Source organism: Chanodichthys erythropterus, chromosome 18 (assembly GCF_024489055.1).
Source record: "Chanodichthys erythropterus isolate Z2021 chromosome 18, ASM2448905v1, whole genome shotgun sequence".
NCBI classification, from domain to species: domain Eukaryota; kingdom Metazoa; phylum Chordata; class Actinopteri; order Cypriniformes; family Xenocyprididae; genus Chanodichthys; species Chanodichthys erythropterus.
This window is the reverse complement of record NC_090238.1, coordinates 519,711-540,456: the sequence shown is the minus strand read 5'-3', so window position 1 is coordinate 540,456 and position 20,746 is coordinate 519,711. Positions and strand designations below refer to the sequence as shown.

The window sequence follows — 20,746 nt, the reverse complement described above, 5'->3', positions numbered from 1 at the left end:
CACCGTACGCCAGGCGGGAAATGGCTTGTCGGATGGAGTTGGCCGGGCGGTGTTGGTCACAGGTTGTGATAGTGGGTTTGGACATCACCTTGCAAAGAAACTGGACAGCATGGGCTTCACAGTGTTTGCTGGATGTTTATGGCCTGAAGGTCCCGGAGCTCAGAGTCTGGTTGAAGAAGGCTCCGATCGTATGAAGGTTCTCCAGTTGGATGTGACCAAAGATGAAGATGTGAGCTTGGCCAAAGATTTTGTGGACGCAAACTTGCCAGAGAAAGGTAACTTAAAGGATTAGTTCACTTTTAAATAAACGTTTGCTGATAATTTACTCACCCCCATGTCATCCAAGATGTCCATGTCCTTCTTTCTTCAGTCGAAAAGAAATGAAGGTTTTTGATGAGAACATTCCAGGATTTTTCTCCTTATAATGGGCTTGAATGGGCACCAGACGGTTCAAGGTCCAAATGACAGTTTCAGTGCAGCTTCAAAGGGCTTTAAACGATACCAAACGATGAATAAGGGTCTTATCTAGCGAAACGATCGGTCATTTAAAAAAAAAAAAAAAAAAATTACGTTTTATAAGCACAAATGCGCGCCTTGCTCTGTTCTCGGATGCGCATTCGTGACGTCACGTAATACGCAATTACATTGAAAAGGTCACGCATGACATAGGCGGAAGTACCAAGTCAGTGTTTACAACTTGAACGTGCAAATACGAAGTCAAACGCCGTTTACAAAAAAAATAAAAAAAAAATGTCGGATGAGGAGAAGATGAGTTTTTCACCCTGCCCTACCTTTTTGAACCGGAATACACACAGAGGAAGAAATTAGGCAGATGGAAGAGACTGCTGCGACGACACACACCTCTCCAGCATCAGGCAGACGTGGTGGTGCACATGTGGCAAATGCCAACCATTGCTAGCAGAGGAAGAATCTCAATGCTGCCGCGACTGGACCATTTCAATCCCGCCATTAGAATCAGTCGGTGAGTCCCTGTGTTGTAAAGGCTCCTTTACAAGAGGTTGTTTATTTTGACATCGCACTTCATCTTCCAGTAGAGCAGTGCGCGAGTTAATCTGCTGTTGCCTGCTGAACTGTTATGCTCTGTAGAACCGATCGCTGAATATCACATATTGTTGTTTATTGGTGATATTTGCTGCAGAATTACTTCAAGGTGTTCGTCATTGACCTGAAAGTAAGACTGTTTGCCTTATTTTTGTATCTATTGAGATTGTTATTGTGTTATTTATAACTGCGTCACACGCGCATGTTGAGACATGCCCGTAGCCATTGTTTCTGTTAGTCTAGCTTAATGATGCTGTTCCATATGTGATTTATTTCTTCTGTTTGTATATGTATAACACTGCTTTGGTTTATAATAAGTATGTGACCTGATTTTGATATTGTGAGCTGTTTATACCAGGCGAGCGATCACACTATAATTATATCCATTATATCCGCGATTATATCCATATATGGAGTTATGTTTACTATGTTTGATGATCGCTTATGGCGGAGCTCGTCCAAAGCGCCTGATTCGTCCTCCAGCCTACCTTCAACATTATGAGGTGCAGTTTCCCAGAGGCAGACCTGTCTCAGAACCTGATGTTTCCCGCACCGTGGAGACTACTGTTCCAGCCTGGACCCTGTCTCGTCAGCCATGTGTTTCCCCCCCTAGTGGTGACCGTGCTCATCCAGATGGTTTACAGATCCTGTCATTCAGCCATCAGCCTACTCAGCCTGCTGTGTGCCCTCAGCCAGTCCCTTCCTCACCCTCAACGGCTGATTCAGTTGCTTCTCCACACCTCAGTGAGCTACAGCACTTGCGTCACGAGCATGCAGCCTTTCAAGCAGACCTGAGAGAGTTGAGAGCAGTTCATGCAGAAGTTAGACAGTTAGTTTTAGCAGCACAGTCCCTTAGAACAGATCTTAACCAAGCCAGAGGTCAACCTCTTTCGCCAGTGCAGGCCTCTGCATTACGGTGGTCAAATCCTCCAGAGAAGCCCTGTGTGTCCACTCCTGTAGTAGATGGTGGTACTTTCCCTGATCTTCCTCCGCCACCTTGGCCTGAGCCTGATGCAGGTTTAGCTAGAAAGTTAGGTGACTTAGAGTTGTCTGACGCTGCTACTTCCTATCGGCCTGTGGTTTCAGGGTCTCAGCAGTATCCTTTTTTGCTCCCTCCCACTCGTTCATTCCCTCCTCTGCCTAGTGTTGTTCCAGACGCTGATGAGTTTCCTCCGCCTCCTACTCCTCAGGATCTTAGAGAGATGCTCACTCCTAGTGCCATGCCCTTGCCTACCCACCGTCAGTCGACACCTGCCTATTCTAGTTTCCCAGCTTTTCTTCCTCAGGCAGAGCCTAGGGTGCGCCCTATAGTCCCTTCCTCTGAGGTTGTGTATCGTAGTCCCCTTCTTACCATCCCTAAGTTTACTCGTCCAGATCCTGGTGAATTTGCTCGCCTTCGCATAGCCTTAGAGAACCTGCTCCCCCCAGATGGTACTGAGCTGTTTAAGTACCAGATCTTAGTGGATCACCTTAAGCTCGAGGAAGCTAAGATGATAGCTGATGCTAACTTAAATTCCCTGACCCCCTTCGCAGATACTATGACAGCACTTTATGAGAAGTACGGTCAGCCACATCAGTTAGCTTTGCGTAAGATAGCTAGTGTTCTTGATAGTCCTGATGTTAGACGTGGTGATATCCCAGCCTTTCAGAGATTCGCTCTCCAAGTCCAGTCCCTAGTCAGCCTATTGAGAACTTTAGGACGTGATTGGGAGCTAGAGTTGAGTTGTTCCCATGTCGCACGCCTTCTGAGCAAGCTTCCTCCAGAGAAGAGAGCAGAGTTTCGTCGCCACATGTTTCGTCAGCCTGGTTCTACCCCTAACCTGGTTGATTTCTCTAATTGGCTTCGTTACGAGACCTGGTGCCATAGTTACGACACAGAATTGATGTCCAAGAGCTCACATGCTGGCAAGAGATCCGTTGCTATCTTGCATGGAGTTGGAACACCCTCAGCCCCATCCTCATCCCCTTCACAAGTTGAATCTTCCATGCCTCATAGGGGTTCCGTTCAGCCAGTCAAGCCTGTTAGAACAAAGCGCTATTGTCCTTTCTGTGATGCCTCTGAGCATTACCTGAGTCAGTGTGCTTCATTTGCTCAGCTTACTCCTGATCAAGTTAAGACCTGGATCCGTAGCCATGACCACTGTTGGCGTTGTGCCAGATCCCATCATGCAGCCCGATGTGACCTGAAGAAGCCCTGCAGTCTTTGCCGTGGCTTACATCTTCACTCCCTTCACGATGTGAATGTCAGTCCTTCCTCTAACGAAGACTCCACCACTGTGGAAAAGAGCTGCCTTACGAGCTTCTCCTCAGATAGATTCTTCTTGGATAAGCCTTCCATTAGTGGCTGTGTTATGCTTAAGGTGGTTCCAGTACACCTGCATTATGAAGATCGTACCTTGGATACCTTTGCCCTCTTGGATGATTGATCGGAGCGAACAATCCTGCTTTCCACTGCCGTTGAAGCTCTGGGCATTCAGGGTGTTCCTGAAGATCTTCCGTTACAGACTGTCAGAGATGATGTTCAGATCATTCGTGGTCATTCGATATCCTTCCAGATTTCTCCCGTCTATCGACCACAGATCAGTTATCAGATCAGTCATGCTTTTACGGCTGATCGCCTTAACTGATCCACAGGATAGGACTGGCGTGACAGGTTAAGGCGGAAGTACAGACACTTGAGAGGCCTTCCCATCCGTGCCTTAGCTGATGTCCAACCATTGCTCCTTATTGGTTCAGACCAGCCCCACCTTATAACCCCTACTGAGCCTGTTCGATGGGGCGGCCCAGGAGCGCCCGTAGCTGTTCATACCCGCTTAGGAAGGACACTTCAAGGCCCTGTTCCTTCTATGGGTTGTCTTTCTACTCCTCGCCAGTGTCTTCTTACCTCTTTGGTTCCTGTTCAGGATGAGCTCCTCCATCACGTTCAGAGGTTGTGGCAGTTAGATACATTTCCTAACGGTGAGGGTAAAGACGTTACTCGTTCTAAGCAAGACCAGGAAGCCATTCAGCTGCTTGACCTCAAGACCATTACCCAAGAGATAGAGGGTGTTCATCGCCTTGCCACTCCCCTTCTTCGTCATAAAGACATGCCCTTGTTTAATGCTCCGAGAGATTCAGTCTTGCCTACCCTCCGCAGCGTGGAGTGACGTCTACTGAAGGATCCTGAGAAAGCAGAGACCTACCAAACAGAGATGCATAAACTCCTTGAGACTGGAGCTGTCCGTGTGGTACTAGATCCTGCTCCTGTTACCCCTGAGTGTTGGTACATTCCACACCATATTGTTAGCCACAATGGAAAGTCCTGCCTCGTCTTCAATTGCTCTCATCAGTACAGAGGTCAGAGCCTTAATCAGTGCCTATTGCCCGGTCCTCCCCTTGGAGCCTCATTGTTATGTGTCCTCCTTCATTTCTGAGAGCAACCTGTAGCTGTGAGTGGAGATATTAAGGCGATGTTCCACCAGGTTCGCCTTCTGCCTGAGGATCGTCCTCTGCTCCGCTTCTTATGGCAAGACCTGCAGATGGATGGGGCTCCTCGGACCTTCGAGTGGTTGGTTCTACCCTTCGGTACCACCTTCAGTCCTTGTTGTGCCATCTATGCACTCCAGCGTCACACCCGTCAACACCCCTTGACAGATGAGGAGATTCGTTTCTCTGTGGAGAAATGTTTCTACGTCGATAATTGCCTCCAGAGCTTAGCTACAGCTGATGCATCCCGGAGTCTGATTGATCGCTTACGTACTATCCTTTCTGGAGCTGGATTTGAGATCCGGCAGTGGGCCTGTAATGATCCTGTGGTATTAAGTCACCTACCTCCCAATGCTCGAGCTATTAGTGTGGAGTTGTGGCTGACACAGGAGAGGTCTGACGTTCCTGATTCCACCTTGGGTTTGAGTTGGAATTGGCAGTCCTATACTTTGTCTTATAAACACAGACCTGTGATCTATGAGACCCCTACCTTGCGGAATATTTATAGGGTCCTTGCCACACAGTACGACCCTTTGGGATTGCTCCTTCCTTACACAACCCGTGCAAAAGTGATCATCAAGCACCTTTGGAACAAACAGAGAGAGTGGGATTATCCTAACCTACCTCCTGACCTCCTCCATTCCTGGATGCAGTGGGAAGAAGAACTTTCCTGTCTTCCTAGTGTCTCTTTTCCTCGCCCTTATGTCCCCCCTGCAGTTGGTGAGGTTATCCACGAGGTCCATATTTTCTCAGATGCCTCTGAGCAAGCCTACGGAGCCGTAGCTTACCTACGTACCGTTAACCCAGCAGGTCAGACCTACCTGTCCTTCCTTATCGCTTGATCCCGTGTTACCCCTAAGAGAGTGCACTCCATTCCCAGATTGGAGCTCTGTGGGAGCTTAGTTGCAGCTCAGCTTGTGAAGTTGCTAGCAAACAAGTTGACCTTGACTATTCAGTCTACAATACTGTGGACAGATTCTACTACGGTCCTTCAGTGGTTGAAGTCTGAATCCTGTCGCTACAGAGTCTTCGTAGGCAATAGGATCGCAGAGATCCAGGAGCTTACCAATCAGTGCTCTTGGCGTTACGTTACTTCAGCAGATAACCCTGCGGATGACCTCACAAAAGGGAGATCTCTTTCTTACCTTGCAACCCCAAACCGATGGTCCCAAGGACCCCCTTTCCTTCTCCTTGACCCTCAAGAATGGCCAGTCCTTCCTACCTCTGAGCCTAGTGAGGATCCAGCTGAGTTGTGAAAGTCTACCTTCTGTGGGGTTATTACCTTACCTACCACTGATAGCCCCCCTGATAGATGGAATTATCCCACCTGGTTAGACCTGCTGGATGTCACTGTGGCTCCTGGAGCTGTGTCAGGATTTGAGTCACCTTGAAGGTTTCGAACAGATTATGGTCAAGCTGAAACCCATGTCCTTAAACGCGTCCAACAGGAATCCTTCCCTGAAGATTACCACCTGTTAGAATCTGGAAAGTCAGTTAAACCTAGTAGCCGTCTAGTCACCATGGCCCCTGAGATGGATCCTTCTAGTGGCTTGATTAGAGTGGGTGGGCGTTTAAGGAGAGTGACTGTCCTTGCAGACTCTGTTCTCCATCCTGTAGTCCTAGACCCTAAGCATCCAGTTACTCGCCTGATTATCCGTCATTATGACAAACAGCTGCATCATCCTGGAGCAGAGCGGTTATTCGCGGAAATAAGATGTTATTGGATCCTGCGAGGCCGTGAAGCTGTACGACAGTTCCAACATACCTGTCCAGAATGTTGCCAGTGGAGAGCCCCGCCTTCAGTAGCTCAGATGTCTGATCTACCCTCTGCCCGTCTTCAGCTTTACAAGCCTGTTTTTCATGCATGTGGGATGGATTGCTTTGGTCCTTTCCTAATCAAAATCGAAAAACGTACAGAGAAGCGTTGGGGTAAGTGTCTCACCACGAGAGCCGTACACCCTTGACCTACTCCCTAGCCTGAGTACTGATTCCTTCCTTATGGCCCTTAGGAGGTTCATTGCTAGGAGAGGCACCCCAGCACAGTTGTGGTCAGATCGAGGGACCAACTTTCGTGGAGGCGAGCGGGAGTTGCGAGAAGCTTATGTTGCCTTAGCTCCTGACCTGCAGCGTCATCTTGCTCGCCAGAAGATCCACTTCTGCTTTAATCCCCCATCAGCCCCTCACTTTGGTGGTGTTTGGGAGAGGGAGTTGAGATCTGTCAAGTCAGCTTTATACACTGTCTTGGGTTCCCAGTCGGTTGCTGAAGAGGTCCTAATGACAGTTTTGTTGGAAGTCGAGGCTATACTTAATTCAAAACCCTTGGGTTATGTATCCTCCGACGTGGCCGATATTGACCCAGTGACCCCTAGTAGTCTCCTCATGGGGCGGCCTGATGGATCTTTGCCTCAAGTCATTTACCCAGAATCTGAGATGTTGAGTCGCAGAAGATTGAGACATTCCCAGATCCTGGCCGATCGATTCTGGTCCAGATTTATCCGGGATCACCTTCCTAGCCTGCAAACCAGACACAAATGGCGAGCCTCGCCACCTGACTGCCACCAGAGGATACCTATGTCATGATTGTTGACCCTCAGTTGCCTCGAGGTTTATGGCCTGTTGGTAAAGTCGTTCAGACACACCTGAGCCCTCATGGCCATGTCAGATCAGCAGATGTGCAGATCAAGGGTCAGATCTATACCAGACCAGTAGCCCGTTTGGTTGTACTACCAACGTTGCCTTCAGATGATCCTGGGGTCCCTAACCCTCCTAAATATCGTCGCCTTTCCTGAATACAAAGTTGCTTCTCATCTTTGGGGGCGGCTGTTGTAAAGGCTCCTTTACAAGAGGGCTTTTATTTTGACATCGCAATTCATCTTCCAGTAGAGCAGTGCGTGAGTTAATCTGCTGTTGCCTGCTGAACTGTTATGCTCTGTAGAGCCGATCGCTGAAAGGACACATATTGCTGTTTATTGGTGATATTTGCTGCAGAATTACCTCAAGGTGTTAGTCATTGACCTGCAAGTAAGACTGTTTGCATTATTTTTGTATCTATTGAGATCGTTATTGTTATTTATAACTGCGTCACACGCGCATGTTGAGACATGCCCGTAGCCATTGTTTCTGTTAGTCTAGCTTAATGATGCTGTTCCATATGTGATTTATTTCTTCTGTTTGTATATGTATAACACTGCTTTGGTTTATAATAAGTATGTGACGTGATTTTGATATTGTGAGCTGTTTATACCAGGCGAGCGATCACACTATAATTATATCCATTATATCCGCGATTATATCCATATATGGAGTTATGTTTACATTGTAAGCCATAAGCGATCATCTAACAATGTAAATTTTCCCTCTTGGATTTTATAATGGAGGAATGTAATTAATGAGGATTTAATATACTTTGACTGCCTTTATGTACCAATGGATGTTTATTATTGTATATCTGGCAAACTAGCGAAGTGCGAAATATTAAAGCATATGTAATGTTTCCCTGTTGATGTAAAACACTCCCATTGTGCAGCTCTTCTATCAGGAGTCGCGTCAAAATTGAGCTTGCGCATATATAATGTGCGCGTCCAGTGTGCGACCCCCTTTAGAGGTGTTTTTGTTCTGATTGAGAAGGGTATGACAGTCTGATGGCACTGACAACACAGGATTTAAGAACCATTAGTTGTTTACCTTTTTTTTTTTTTTTGTAAACGGCGTTTGACTTACCGTGTGTCTCAATCAGATCCCTAGTTCAGTAACTTAGTCACGGCACTGATCAGGGAATCAGCCACATTCACTTTCATGAAATATATATGATAGACACGACTTAGGGAACTAGTGAGCTGATTGAGACGCAGGGTTAGTATTTGCACGTTCAAGTTGTAAACACCGACTCATACTTCCGCCTATGTCAAGCGTGACCTAGGCAAGCATTTGTGCTTATAAAACGTAAACTTTTTTTTTTTTTTTTTAAATGACCGATTGTTTTGCTAGATAAGACCCTTATTCATCGTCTGGTATCATTTAAAGCTCTTTGAAGCTGCACTGAAACTGTCATTTGGACCTTGAACCGTCTGGTGCCCATTCAAGCCCATTATAAGGAGAAAAATCCTGGAATGTTTTCATCAAAAACCTTAATTTCTTTTCGACTGAAGAAAGAAGGACATGGACATCTTGGATGACATGGGGGTGAGTAAATTACCAGCAAAAGTTTATTTAAAAGTGAACTAATCGTTTAAACACTATTATTTACAAGGCATAATGATATTTAAAGAAGTCTTTAGTGTGTGATGTTGCTGTTTGAGCATGAAGAGTTCTTCTCTACATCAGTGTCAGTGTTTCTGAACTCCATCTTGAGTTTCTTCACAATATTCCTCATTTAAATAATTCATACGCAGAATAAAGGGGCGGGGCCTGCTTGAGTTAGTAGTGTGTTGAAACTGGCGGTTATGGTAAGGGGCGGGACATTTCGCAAACACCAATCACAACACACTGCTCCAGCCAACCAATCAGAGCATAGAAGGAGGGGCTTCATAGAGACAGGAAGTAAACAGAGCGTTACTGACAGACTGGGAAGAGAGGAGCTGCAACAATGGAGAATATGGGGAGAATAATCAACATTCAATCTAGTAGAGCACAAAAACAACATCAAGACTCTGTGAAATGGTATAATATGGCCTCTTTAATATTTCAAGATTGAAACATCTCTATATTGTACATTTCAGGCCTCTATGCCGTTGTAAATAATGCTGGCATCAGTGATTGGGGAGAGACCGAGTGGAGTACAGCTGAGGACTTCCAGAAGATGGCTGACATTAACCTGTTTGGTGCCATCAGAGTCACCATCCCATTCTTGTCACTTGTTAGAGCATCCAAAGGTCATTGACTTCTATTCTGACTGGCATATAATGTACTAAAGTCATTATTGATTGATTGATCCCTTCAGAAGCTGTCATTGGGGTGGCATCCTTTCAGTAGGTAATGTTTACTAGTGGTTGGCCAATATGTATTTTTTGACATATTTTAGACAGCAGGGTGGCTGCCCAATATTAAACCCAATATGATATTACTCTATTTTATTAAAATAACATGCATGAAAAAGGACTGCAATGACATTTAGACTTATACATTTACCAAACTAGAAATAATTAATTGTAAAACCAATCAATATGAAAAAATAATTGGCACTTTATTGAAAATTTCTGTAAATTATTGATTCTGTAATTCAGTTATACAGTGGTGTAGTGTTTTCACAAATAAATAAACTGTTAAAAACATTAATAAAAAAGTAAAAAAAAAAAAAAATTAAATTGATTTGACCGTCCAATCAATTCCCCACGGACAAAATCAAGCCCTGCCCTACATTTGTTCTTGTTCCAGAAGCAGATTCACTCGGATATACGGCACAATAGGGAAGACTAACGCAACTTCCGGTTCATGCAGACTGTAAAGATTATGCTGGTATCTGTGCTCAGGTGCTGCCGTTCTTAGCAGGTCAAAATAAAAGCTGTTTCCGAGACTTAAAAAAAGCTTATATTTGGCATTTTTAAATTATTGGCATCGGCCAATCATTAAAATTTAACATTAGGTACTCCAATTATAATATTTTAGGTAATAATATGTACCTTTTATAGGATTAGTTCACTTCAGAATTAAAATATCCTGATAATTTACTCTCCTCCATGTCATCCAAGATGTTCATGTCTTTCTTTCTTCAGTGGGAAAGGCCACTATACGGAGAATAATCCTGGAATGTTTTCCTCAACTTTAATTTCTGAACTAATTCTTTAAGCTACTAATATGCACCCTTTAGTGGTAAATAAGTCAATAATTCAAAGCCAAATAAGTGTCCCGCCCCTCTGTCAGTGTTACATTTATAGATAACTTACTCTCTTTAATTTAATCTTTCATTCTTAGGTCGTATGTTATACGTGTCAAGTATCTTTTCTTTCTTCACTTGTCTGAACATGGGAGCGTACAGTGTATCCAAGCGGGGACTGGAAGCGTTCGCAGACTGCTTGAGAGTAGAGATGGCCAGCTTTGGAGTTAAGGTAAGGACTGATGCGATCACACTCTCACATTTACTGACCTGAGTGGGCTGTTTTTATCATTTAATTTATTGTTATTTGATTAATTACAAATAGACTAAAATTGAAAATCAGGTGCTCAATTAACTGTTGAGAAGGTACAACAGACACACACAAAAATATCTATTGTGCTGTCTTTGGAGTCAGTTGTATTATTTGTGATGACACAATGACACATTCCAAGTTGTGCCGACATCATAATTTCTGTGTATGACAGCCTTGCCAAAAATGAACATATGCATAAATGAGAGAACCAACAAAATGTTAAAGGGGTAGTTGACATCTACTCACCTTTATGTTGTTCCAAACCTAAATGAGTTTCTTTCTTCTGTTGAACTAAAAAGTTATTTTGAAGAATGTTTGTAACCAGACAGTTGACGGCAGCCATTGACTTCCATAGTAGGAAAACAAAATACTATTGGAACAATCAAACAGGTTTGGAAGAACATGAGGGTGAGTAAATGACACAATTTTCGTTTTTGGGTGAACTATTCCTTTAACTGATTATGTCATAGTAGTTTTTTTTTTTTTTGCTAAATAATCTTATCAGATAAATACCTTAAGTTTGTTTTGTTGTTCTGTCATATTTAAAAAAAAAAAAAATAGTTATATATATATATATATATATATATATATATACACACATAGATTTTTCACTACCCTATGAAGCTAAAGACTTCTGACTGACAAATTCTGACTTCTTTCAATATAGAAAAATATTTTGTCAGCCAATTTGACCCATCAGCTATTCAAAAGCAACTGTACAGACCCAAAATACAAAACACTTCTGTGCTGGATGTCAGAACTCCTCAACCATAGTGCTGAAGTGCCAGTGTCTTAGCAACTTTAACACATTTTTTAAATTTGTGAAAAAAAAAAAAAGAGAAATTACCTTTTAACTGTCTGAAAATGATTTTCCAACTTATTGTTCATTTTAAGTACTTCAGAGCACAGACATATATTTGGTATCTTTTTAAAGGGAACACATCACAAATTATTGTACAAGCAAAAGTTGTAAAAGTAAAGTTTATGAAACTTACATTCTTTGTATAAAATATTTAACAAAAAAAAAAAAAAAAAAAAAATTCAACTCTAAAACCTCAAGAAAATCAATGCCAAGTATCTAAAGTTCTGTGCCAAATTTTAGGTTCTCCTAAAAAATATAATATTGTGTGCAGTACAAAACTTATTCACTAGATGACATTCAGATTCCACCGGTGACCATATAAGGATCTTCAATTTCCATATATGGTTTGAGTGATCTGAACCATATATTTCCATAATTTTCAAAATATTTATGAAGTAGATATCCTATTCAGAAGTAGTTTCGGCAAATGTTAATATTTTATTTGAATTCAATCCCTAAAACACATGAAATTTAACACTAGTTCACTGGTGGCAAGTTGTAGAGGAGCCAAGTGCAGTTTATTTACAACATCCAACATAAACCCAACATCAAACAAAGACTTTGCGTGGCACAAAACAGGAACATAAAACTCACCATCAGTGATACAGAGTCAACGCATGACAAAGACACATGGCAAACACAAGGGTCTAAATACACAAGGGCTAGTGACTAGACAAGACACACCTGTGCACAATCAACCAATCACAACATAGGACAAGTGACAAGGGAGCACATGGCAGGATCACATGACACAAACAAGGGAAACACATGGCAAAACAAACATATCAATGAGACATGACCGTGACTATGCTGCAAAATAAGACATGAAACATGAACATGAAAACAAAACCAGACATGACAGGAAAAGAATCCGGGCGTGTGTTATAGTTTGACACCACGTCACAAATGAAGAATCTATCGCTCTGTAATTTCTTTTGAAAATAATCAAATATGAAAACTAGAGTCCGAAAGCTTTCAAATGATATAGATTTCTTTAGGTTTAGACTAAGATATTATAGTTATAAATGTGTAATCACAAATTTCCTATATATATATATATATTGACTACCCAGAAATCGAACGGTGCATGAGGGTTAACTATTGTACAATTTATACACAAAATATAAAATGACTGTGAACCAGGAAAAAAAGTAATAATTATAATATAATTAAAACATGCTATAATCTATTTCTTGATGAAGTATCCATTATAAATAGGACATTGAACATGGTACATTGTTTTCATTTATTGCTTGTTTGTTTGTTTGTAGGTCAGCATCATCCAACCTGGAAATTTTGGTGCAGCCACAAATATTCTGTGCAAGAAAGCACCGCAAGACATATGGGATGAATTTGACGATGCACGTAAACTAATGTTCAACCAGAAGTACATTGAGATGGCGTGTGAATATTTTCACTCGGTGTGCTCTTCAGGATTCAAGGATTGCACTTTAGTTATCAATGCCATGCTGCACGCTCTCACTGCTCCCAAACCTCAAACCCGATACCTGCTCGTTTCCTGGACGGATATGTTGTTTTTCTACATATGCCCTATTCTCCCCACATGCATCACTGATTCTGTGTTTCTCATGAGCTCCATGTACCACAAGCGTAAAGTCATGCTTTACTCGTAATCAGAACAAGAGAGCTTTCTTTACACGACTCTTTCTTTAAGACTGATGAACTCCAACGTGTTACAAAGTTTTCCTGGACCGCTGTTCACAAGCAATGCACTCGAGCAACATTTGTGTTCTGTACTTCTTTCCCTTTTCTTTGTCTGAGTAAAATAAGAAGTCTTTAAGACAGAAAATCTTGCTGAAGAATTTATCATAGCTAAAGACTTTGTCAAAAAAAGTCTTCTTCTTTTTTAATTCATCCTCCTTTAATTAGAGAGAAACTATTATTTATACTTTTACAGCAAAACCACAGGATCAGTAAATTATGTTTAAATGCAAGCAACTAACTATTAATAAATATTACTCAGTACTTATTTGTATAATTACACAAGGGCACATTAAAATAGTCTAATAGTCTTTTCATTTCTTTCTTTAAAAAAAAAACCCAAAAAACTTTTCAGCAAGGATGTATTATATTGATCAAAAGTGAGAGTAAAGACATCTACACTGTAAGAAAAAAACATTTCAAACGACTTTTTATTCATCAAAGAATCCTAAAAAATATGGTATCACGGTTTTCACACTTATCTGAAGCAGCACAACTGTTTTCAACATTGATAATAATCATAAATGTTTCTTGATCATCAAATCATCATATCAGAATGATTTCTGAAGGATCATGTGACACTGAAGTCTGGAGTAATGATGCTGAAAATCCAGAAATAAATGACACTTTACTATATATTCACATATATCTAATAATATTTCACAATATTACTGTTTTTACTGTATTTGTTATCAAATAAATGTAGTTTCAGTGAGCAGAAGAGACTTTCACCTAGAAACTTGATGATCTTTAAACGTGTTGGTGAACCTGTAATGCAAATTTTGGGGATTTACGATGCTGCATGTATGCAAATTCAGTGTTTTTACTAGTGTAGTATGAGGAAATGAGCCAAGCTTCATTTAAATACATAAATCTACTGAAAACAGAACTTGTGTTTGTGCCTCTCTCTCCCGGAGGGTTTTCTTCCTATAATATTTCCTGCTTTCATGGATATGATGTTACTCAATGTCAAGTCGTGTCGTTTCATTTAAATGCTTTTCTGTATAAAAGTTTTATACGTTTTCTGCTCTCTGGCCCATTTAGTTAGATTTAGATAATCATCCCACTACTTTCAGTAAGCCGAGGTACATTTATATTCAGAGGAAGAAGAAGTGTGTCATTGGCCCCCATCCAAACTTTGTGAAGATATGTTTAGATAGAGGGCCTCCTTTCTGACCACAGGGCCAAAAGTCCCCGTCTGACACTCCAGAGACTACAGTGCTGCAAAATACAACATAGTTTGATCAGTTTGACAGAGCGGTCCACAGATCTCACTGAGCACTGTCACAGTTTCATGATTAAACAGTGGAACTTTATTGCCCATCAACAACTGTCTGATATATATATATATATATATTTAGTTATTTTTATAAATTGAGCAGTTTATTCAAACTAAGACAAAATATATATTTAAAATGTATGTCTTTTGAGTTTCATATGTTATACAGCAGGCTTTAATGGCTCGTATAGTCTGATTTAATGAGAATATGGAGCTCAAACAATATATCAATGAGGAAAAAATGATTTGTGTTGTTTTTCCTGCTTAGAATTGGACACTTTAACAATATCAATAAACATTTTCATAAATTTTTAATTCATTTATTATTTTTTTTTAAGTTTTTTATTGAGGCAACATTGTACCATAATGGAAAAATTGAAATATTTGGCTTTTTCATGTAGAAAAAAGAAATATATTTATTGAAAACATCAATTTCTTTAACTAGACACTTGAACAAACAAATTTATCCAGTTTTTAATGTGTTAAAAGTTTCATATTTAATAAAAAGTAACATTTTATATCCAGCTGTTGCTCTCAGGCAACATTGTACCATAGTGGAACACGAGTATTACCAAACCATCATATTATTATGTTATTATATCAAGTTATAATATCCATCTTCATCCTCATCTCCATCTGCTCTCTCACCCTCACGGACTGTCACTATGATTTCATCTTCCTCATCACAGTATAACTCCTCATCATCACCCTGCATCAAGTGCTACCGGTGTTTTATAGCTTTATGAAGTGCTTTAGGAAATGTGCAGATCATATTATATGCAGATATAGTATGTGAATTACTATTCTTATAAGTGCATTGAAATTGCAAACATATTAAATAAGATTCCTTACAAATATAATACATTTGTATTCAAACGGGTTATGCCTGTATGGCCTTATGCGATTCCATTATGGTACAATGTTCCCTTGAGGCGACACACAGTTTTTGTGATATATAACACACACATTTGATGATATATAATGTAAAGTTCTTGAAAATACTTCTTTACTTGCCAGTGAAGGTGACATGTATTTTTTTTGTGGGTGATTAAATGGATACAAACACGTGAAAAAAGCACTTTTTATTTGCAAAAATATGGAGTCATGTGACGTGCTGAAATGGACCTCAGTTGGTCATGTTTTGGTCTTTTTTTGCACTTTTATTGATTAGTATTTGAGTTATTCTGTCCTGAGATATGTTGATCAATCAATTGGTGCCTTATTTTATTAAGGACAAACTAAAATAGACCATGTTGCCTGGAGGAAACGTCATACCATAGAGGATTTTAATTTTATTTTATTTATACACAAAATGAGCAGAAATATTAAATTCGGCATAGATGCTGATATTTATATGGACAAAAAGTAAGATGAAATTCTGATTCTTATAAATCAATCAGATTTTTATAACAGTATAGCAGATACTGACATAAAATGCATATAAATATCAATATCTGCCAATAATATGTCTTAGTAAGATGATATTTAAATAGTTTTTGATCAAATCTCTGTAGTTTTAAAACATATATTGCAATACAATGATGACTGAGAGATGAACAAATAAACCTTCCTTAAAAGATGATGATCATATTTGATAATCATACATATATAAATGATGTCTGGATAATCAAACTGAAATTGACTCAGTCCAGTATTTCAACTTGAAATATTACTAACAATACAAAAGTTGTTCTTATATTTACTTTATGAATATCAGTAAATATTTCACAGCAGAAAGACACGTGAAGCACGAGCTGAAGGAGGACGTTTGTACAATTATACTAAAAGACCTTTTATTTGATAAAAAAATGTCTGAAGTATCAATCAGACGACAGAAGAACAGGAGGAGATTGTGTGTGACAGGTTTATCAGCAAAGTTTTGATCATGTTGATGTCTTAGAAATTTGCATATAGAATATGATACAGTAGGCTTTAGTAATAATGTTTGTTTTCTTCTCAAAGCTTGTTTTGAATATTGCTATAATATGTTATATTGAGCCATTTACAAGCCTAATATATTTTTACCTTCACATATTTCTAGACTCATATGGTTTAATACCACATTGTTGACAAGACTGAAAAGCGTTTGCCTTGCAAATCAGGCGAGAGTTATAACAGTCGGACCACAGTAAAGTTACTGTACAAAAGTATCTGAATAAGACATCACAAAATTTAGCTTACATTCAAAAATATTATCTTTCATATCAGTAATTTCAAAAGAAAGTTTGATAACACTTTCCAATAATGTTTAACAATGACAAAACACTTCTAAAGAATTGATTAATCTTAATGTTAATTTTCTAATGCGTTATTTCAAAATCACCGGTTGTATGTTAATATTATTTAATGGACCTGAGCTGATATGAACTAACAACGAATAGTTATGTTTTTATTAACCATCATTAACATAGATTATTACACGTCTTCTTGGATGTAAACAAATGTATTGCTCGTTGTTGGGTAATGCATTGACTAACGGGACATTATTCTACAGTGTTACCAAAATACACAGTATATTTTTCATAACAGTACTTCAGTTTCATTTTGGTAAATTATACACAAGATCATTCACTGTTTTCTTGAGAACAACCACACAGAGATCTGTCGGACGTTTTACGTTGTCACATTGAAAATGACGACTGGTTGTCATGATTGTGTCCGGCGACGGTTTTGTTCGCCCATACGTACAGCTCAGAGGTCTGCTGAGAGGAGCGTCCCGAGTAAATGTACTTTTTCCCCAGGCACCGCAAGTCCTGTAGGATCTGAAGGAAGTGGCTCCTGAATCTAACCCCAATGAAGGCGTAGAGGATGGGATTCAGGCAGCAGTGAAGGTAGGCCACGCTCCTGCTGATGGACAGCGTCATCAGAGTCAGCTGTTCTCCCTTGCACTTTCTCTCACTGAACAGTTTACTGACGTAGACCAGGAGCGTCACGTTGTAAGGCAGATGGCAAAGGACAAAAACAAGGACCACGGCCAGAACCACCCGGACCGCCTTGTGCTTCTGGAAGTTCTTGGCTTTGAGCAGCGTCGCCATGATGCACGAGTAGCAGAACGTCATGACCATCAGCGGCACCAAGAACCCCACGACCATCTGCAGGCTGGGAATCAGGATCTTCATCAGCATGGCGGTTTTGTCCTCCTCAAAGATGTTCATGCATTCCTTCTCTTTCACCTGGTAATATATGAACGTAGGCAAAGACAAAATAAACGCAAGCAGCCATATGACCGAGCAGACGAGCCGGCTGTACGCCCGAGCTTGCGATCGAATCCGGACCGATCGCCTGGCTTGGACGATGGCGACGTAGCGGTCGCCGCTGATGCAGGCGAGCAGGAGCGTGCTGCTGTACACGTTGATGCTGTAGGCGGCTCGCAGACACTTACAAGCCCATGTGCCCATGCTCCAACTGTGCTGCTCGTTGTAAATGATCAGCGGCAGCGCGACGACGAACAGGAGATCCGCCAACGCCACGTTAACCAGGAAGATATCGGTCATGGATTTTGCCTTCCTGTAGAAGCAGTACGTTAGGAGGACCAAAACGTTGCCCACCAGGCCGAGCGCACAAATCAGAGAGTAGATGTACGTTTGGACTGGCAGTTCATGCTCGTGGTAACCTGTCAGGTTACAAGGCTGTATATCTTCATCATCACTGTAGTTATATTCATAGTCGGGGATCACGTCGGAACTCATAGCTGTATGAGTGACCTTGAGAGGAAAGAGACGGATGGAGAGAAATTATAAAGAGCAATAGAAACCAGGCAGTACTCACAGGGTTTTGATCAGACAGAAGCTCCTGCCTTGTGAAAAAGAAGAGCACCTGATTGTATTGAATGGGCACTTGAAGTGTGTTTTAAAATCTTTACTGTAATTGCAGATAATATTAACGAAATAAAAGAGAGTACTTTACACAAGGTGTACTTTACAGTAATGTCAAATTAAGTTTTACTTTAAAAGTACATTTTAAATCACTGTTTTAATCTTTTGTAGTGCTTTGAAGAAGTGCATTTCTGTGTTTACTAACATACATAAGGGAAATGACATTAAAGTATATTTTAGTTTACTATAAATGCTTGTCAGTACATTCAGAACTGCACTTTAACCAGATTTAAAAGACAATAGAAGTAATTATGGAATTACATATGAAGAAGTGGGTCGGTCAAAAAAAAACTCTCTAAAGTTCAACTAATTGCATTTAATTATAAAAATATAAACTATAATACAGTTTCATTTAATTGCACTTAACACGGAGTTCACACTATATTCTTTTATAATACGTCCACGATAAGTACGCTAAAAGTATGTTAAAGTTTACCGTTTCATGAGGTAATGCAAGTTTTGCCTAATTGCATGTGTGAGAGGGAAGCAATGCAAATATTTCTGCATCATGGTTGCTTCTGTACAGATATCAGATAAGATAATGATAGCACGGTCATATTTACCATAAATGAAAGGCGTTTGTGTCCTGGTTTAAAATATGCGTCTTGTTTACCGAACTTACACAGTACTGCAGGGATATTTCTGCACATTCTGAACGCATCTACTTCTTTTTTTAAGTAAAACATTTTACGTTTTTAAATATTACTCACTCCAACATGTTCATTAAAACAGTATAAAGTATAGACAGAAAGTATAGACATTCACTAATATTATTGATTTAACACACCGATGGGAATGACATTAATTTGCAACACTGACACTGTTATTGACTTGAGCTGAATAACGACTACTGAAATTGAATTTGTTTCATATGCAATGAATTGTACAAGATTAACACTGTTCTTTATTATTTATTAACGTGAAGTTGCTTTGAAACGATCTGTATTGAATAAACCATTATATAAATAAATGAGATGACACAAATCTAATATTCACTCATTATGTCCAAACTTTGACTTGAATAAAAGCACACAGTTCTAATAGCACATTTCTGTATAATCGACTGTGAACAAATGTACTTTCATCAAATTAATATCTGTGTTTAAAATACTGTACCTCAAAGCGGCTCATCTTCAGAGTTCTTCTGATTGATCTGAGAAGAGAGGAATATTTCAGCTCCTGCTTCAGTGTGGAGTTCTTCCTTTATGTTAGTGCATGTGAGATCATGTGGTGTACTGTCACAAACACAGACTGCACTGATAAAACCATCTCATTTGTTTCCCTCTTCTGCTATCTGATAAAGTTTCTCTTTTGATGTCCTTTTCTTCCACCTACACCAGTGAGAAAGCTTGAGCACCCACGTCCAGAGCTTTGATCTCCAAACGAGTAGCTCTAATTAAACCTCTAATCTCTGTAAGGAGACAAGATCAGCATTGTTTTTATATCATTGATATTGATATTACTATAGTTTTTATTCATATTTTGAATTCATTTTTTTTATTATTATAATTTATTTTAAAACATTCATTAAAAACTCTGTCATCATTTACTCTCATGTTGTTCCAAACCTGTATGAGTTTCTTGTGTTGAACTGAAAGAAGATTTTGAAGGATGTCAGTAATCTAACGGTCGACAGTAGCCATTGACTTCCATAGTATTTGTTTTTCCCTACTATGGAAGTCAATGGCCGTCAACTGTTCGATTACTGACATCCTTCACAACAGAGAAACTCATACAGGTTTGGAACATCATGAGCATGAGTAAATGATGACAGAGTTTTCATTTTTTGGTGAACTATCCCTTTAATTTTAATTAAAGTTTTAGTCATTTTGTTGTGTTTTTTTAATAGTTTTAGTTTTAGCATCAGTTAACTGCAACTCACGGTGATCAGTTCTGCGCAGATCTCAAACAAACCTATTGTCACTGTGGGCGTTAGTATTCAATGCATGACGAAGGAGATATCAAGGAGATATTATTCCAAATCATTTAATGGAGTATTAGGAACAATTAAACCACCAGAAAATAACACCTACAGACATAATCATATAACATAATCAATACAGGACAAAGACTGAACTGAAACTGAGTGCTTATCTACAAAAGGAAACTGGAGCAATTAAGACTAATTAACAAGACACAGCTGGTACAAATCAACTAATGAGGGTAACCATGGATACAAACAAGTGGCGGGAAACTGAACAAAGAGACTAACAGAACAAGGTGCAAAAACAGACATGTGACAATTGTGTTGCTTTTTGAACATTTTGCGACACTTTCGAACTGAAATGTCCAGTGAGTGGCGCTAAAAGCACGTTCGGTTTTACCTGAAACAGATGAATGTGAATCTGGTTGTTGA

The 20,746-nt window shown here is 39.9% G+C and overlaps 2 protein-coding genes across 2 annotated transcripts; one reads left to right on the top strand and one right to left on the bottom strand.

The window, feature by feature from the left end:
- Positions 1 to 119: 119 nt before the first annotated feature.
- zgc:113142 (uncharacterized protein LOC503524 homolog) lies at positions 120 to 15,476 on the top strand. The gene is made up of 4 exons (XM_067368087.1): positions 120 to 229; positions 9,246 to 9,398; positions 10,438 to 10,571; positions 12,786 to 15,476. Exons 2-4 carry the CDS (start codon positions 9,326 to 9,328, stop codon positions 13,146 to 13,148), a joined length of 570 nt encoding a protein of 189 aa, XP_067224188.1. The 5' UTR covers positions 120 to 229; positions 9,246 to 9,325; the 3' UTR covers positions 13,149 to 15,476.
- Positions 15,477 to 17,136: 1,660 nt separating this feature from the next.
- ccr6b (chemokine (C-C motif) receptor 6b) lies at positions 17,137 to 19,578 on the bottom strand. Its single transcript, XM_067368086.1, has 2 exons — positions 19,507 to 19,578; positions 17,137 to 18,219 (listed from the first exon to the last, which is right to left on the bottom strand). The coding sequence occupies exons 1-2, from the start codon at positions 19,519 to 19,521 to the stop codon at positions 17,137 to 17,139; spliced, it is 1,098 nt and encodes a 365-aa protein (XP_067224187.1). The 5' UTR covers positions 19,522 to 19,578.
- Between the last annotated feature and the right edge of the window lie 1,168 nt (positions 19,579 to 20,746).

Excerpts from the sequence above, each read along its gene's own strand:
- zgc:113142 (XM_067368087.1), top strand. The coding sequence starts at position 9,326 with ATGGCTGACATTAACCTGTTTGGTGCCATCAGAGTCACCATCCCATTC. Across the intron at positions 9,399-10,437 it reads ACTTGTTAGAGCATCCAAAG|GTCGTATGTTATACGTGTCA; the intron begins GTCATTGACTTC and ends TTTCATTCTTAG. Across the intron at positions 10,572-12,785 it reads TGGCCAGCTTTGGAGTTAAG|GTCAGCATCATCCAACCTGG; the intron begins GTAAGGACTGAT and ends GTTTGTTTGTAG.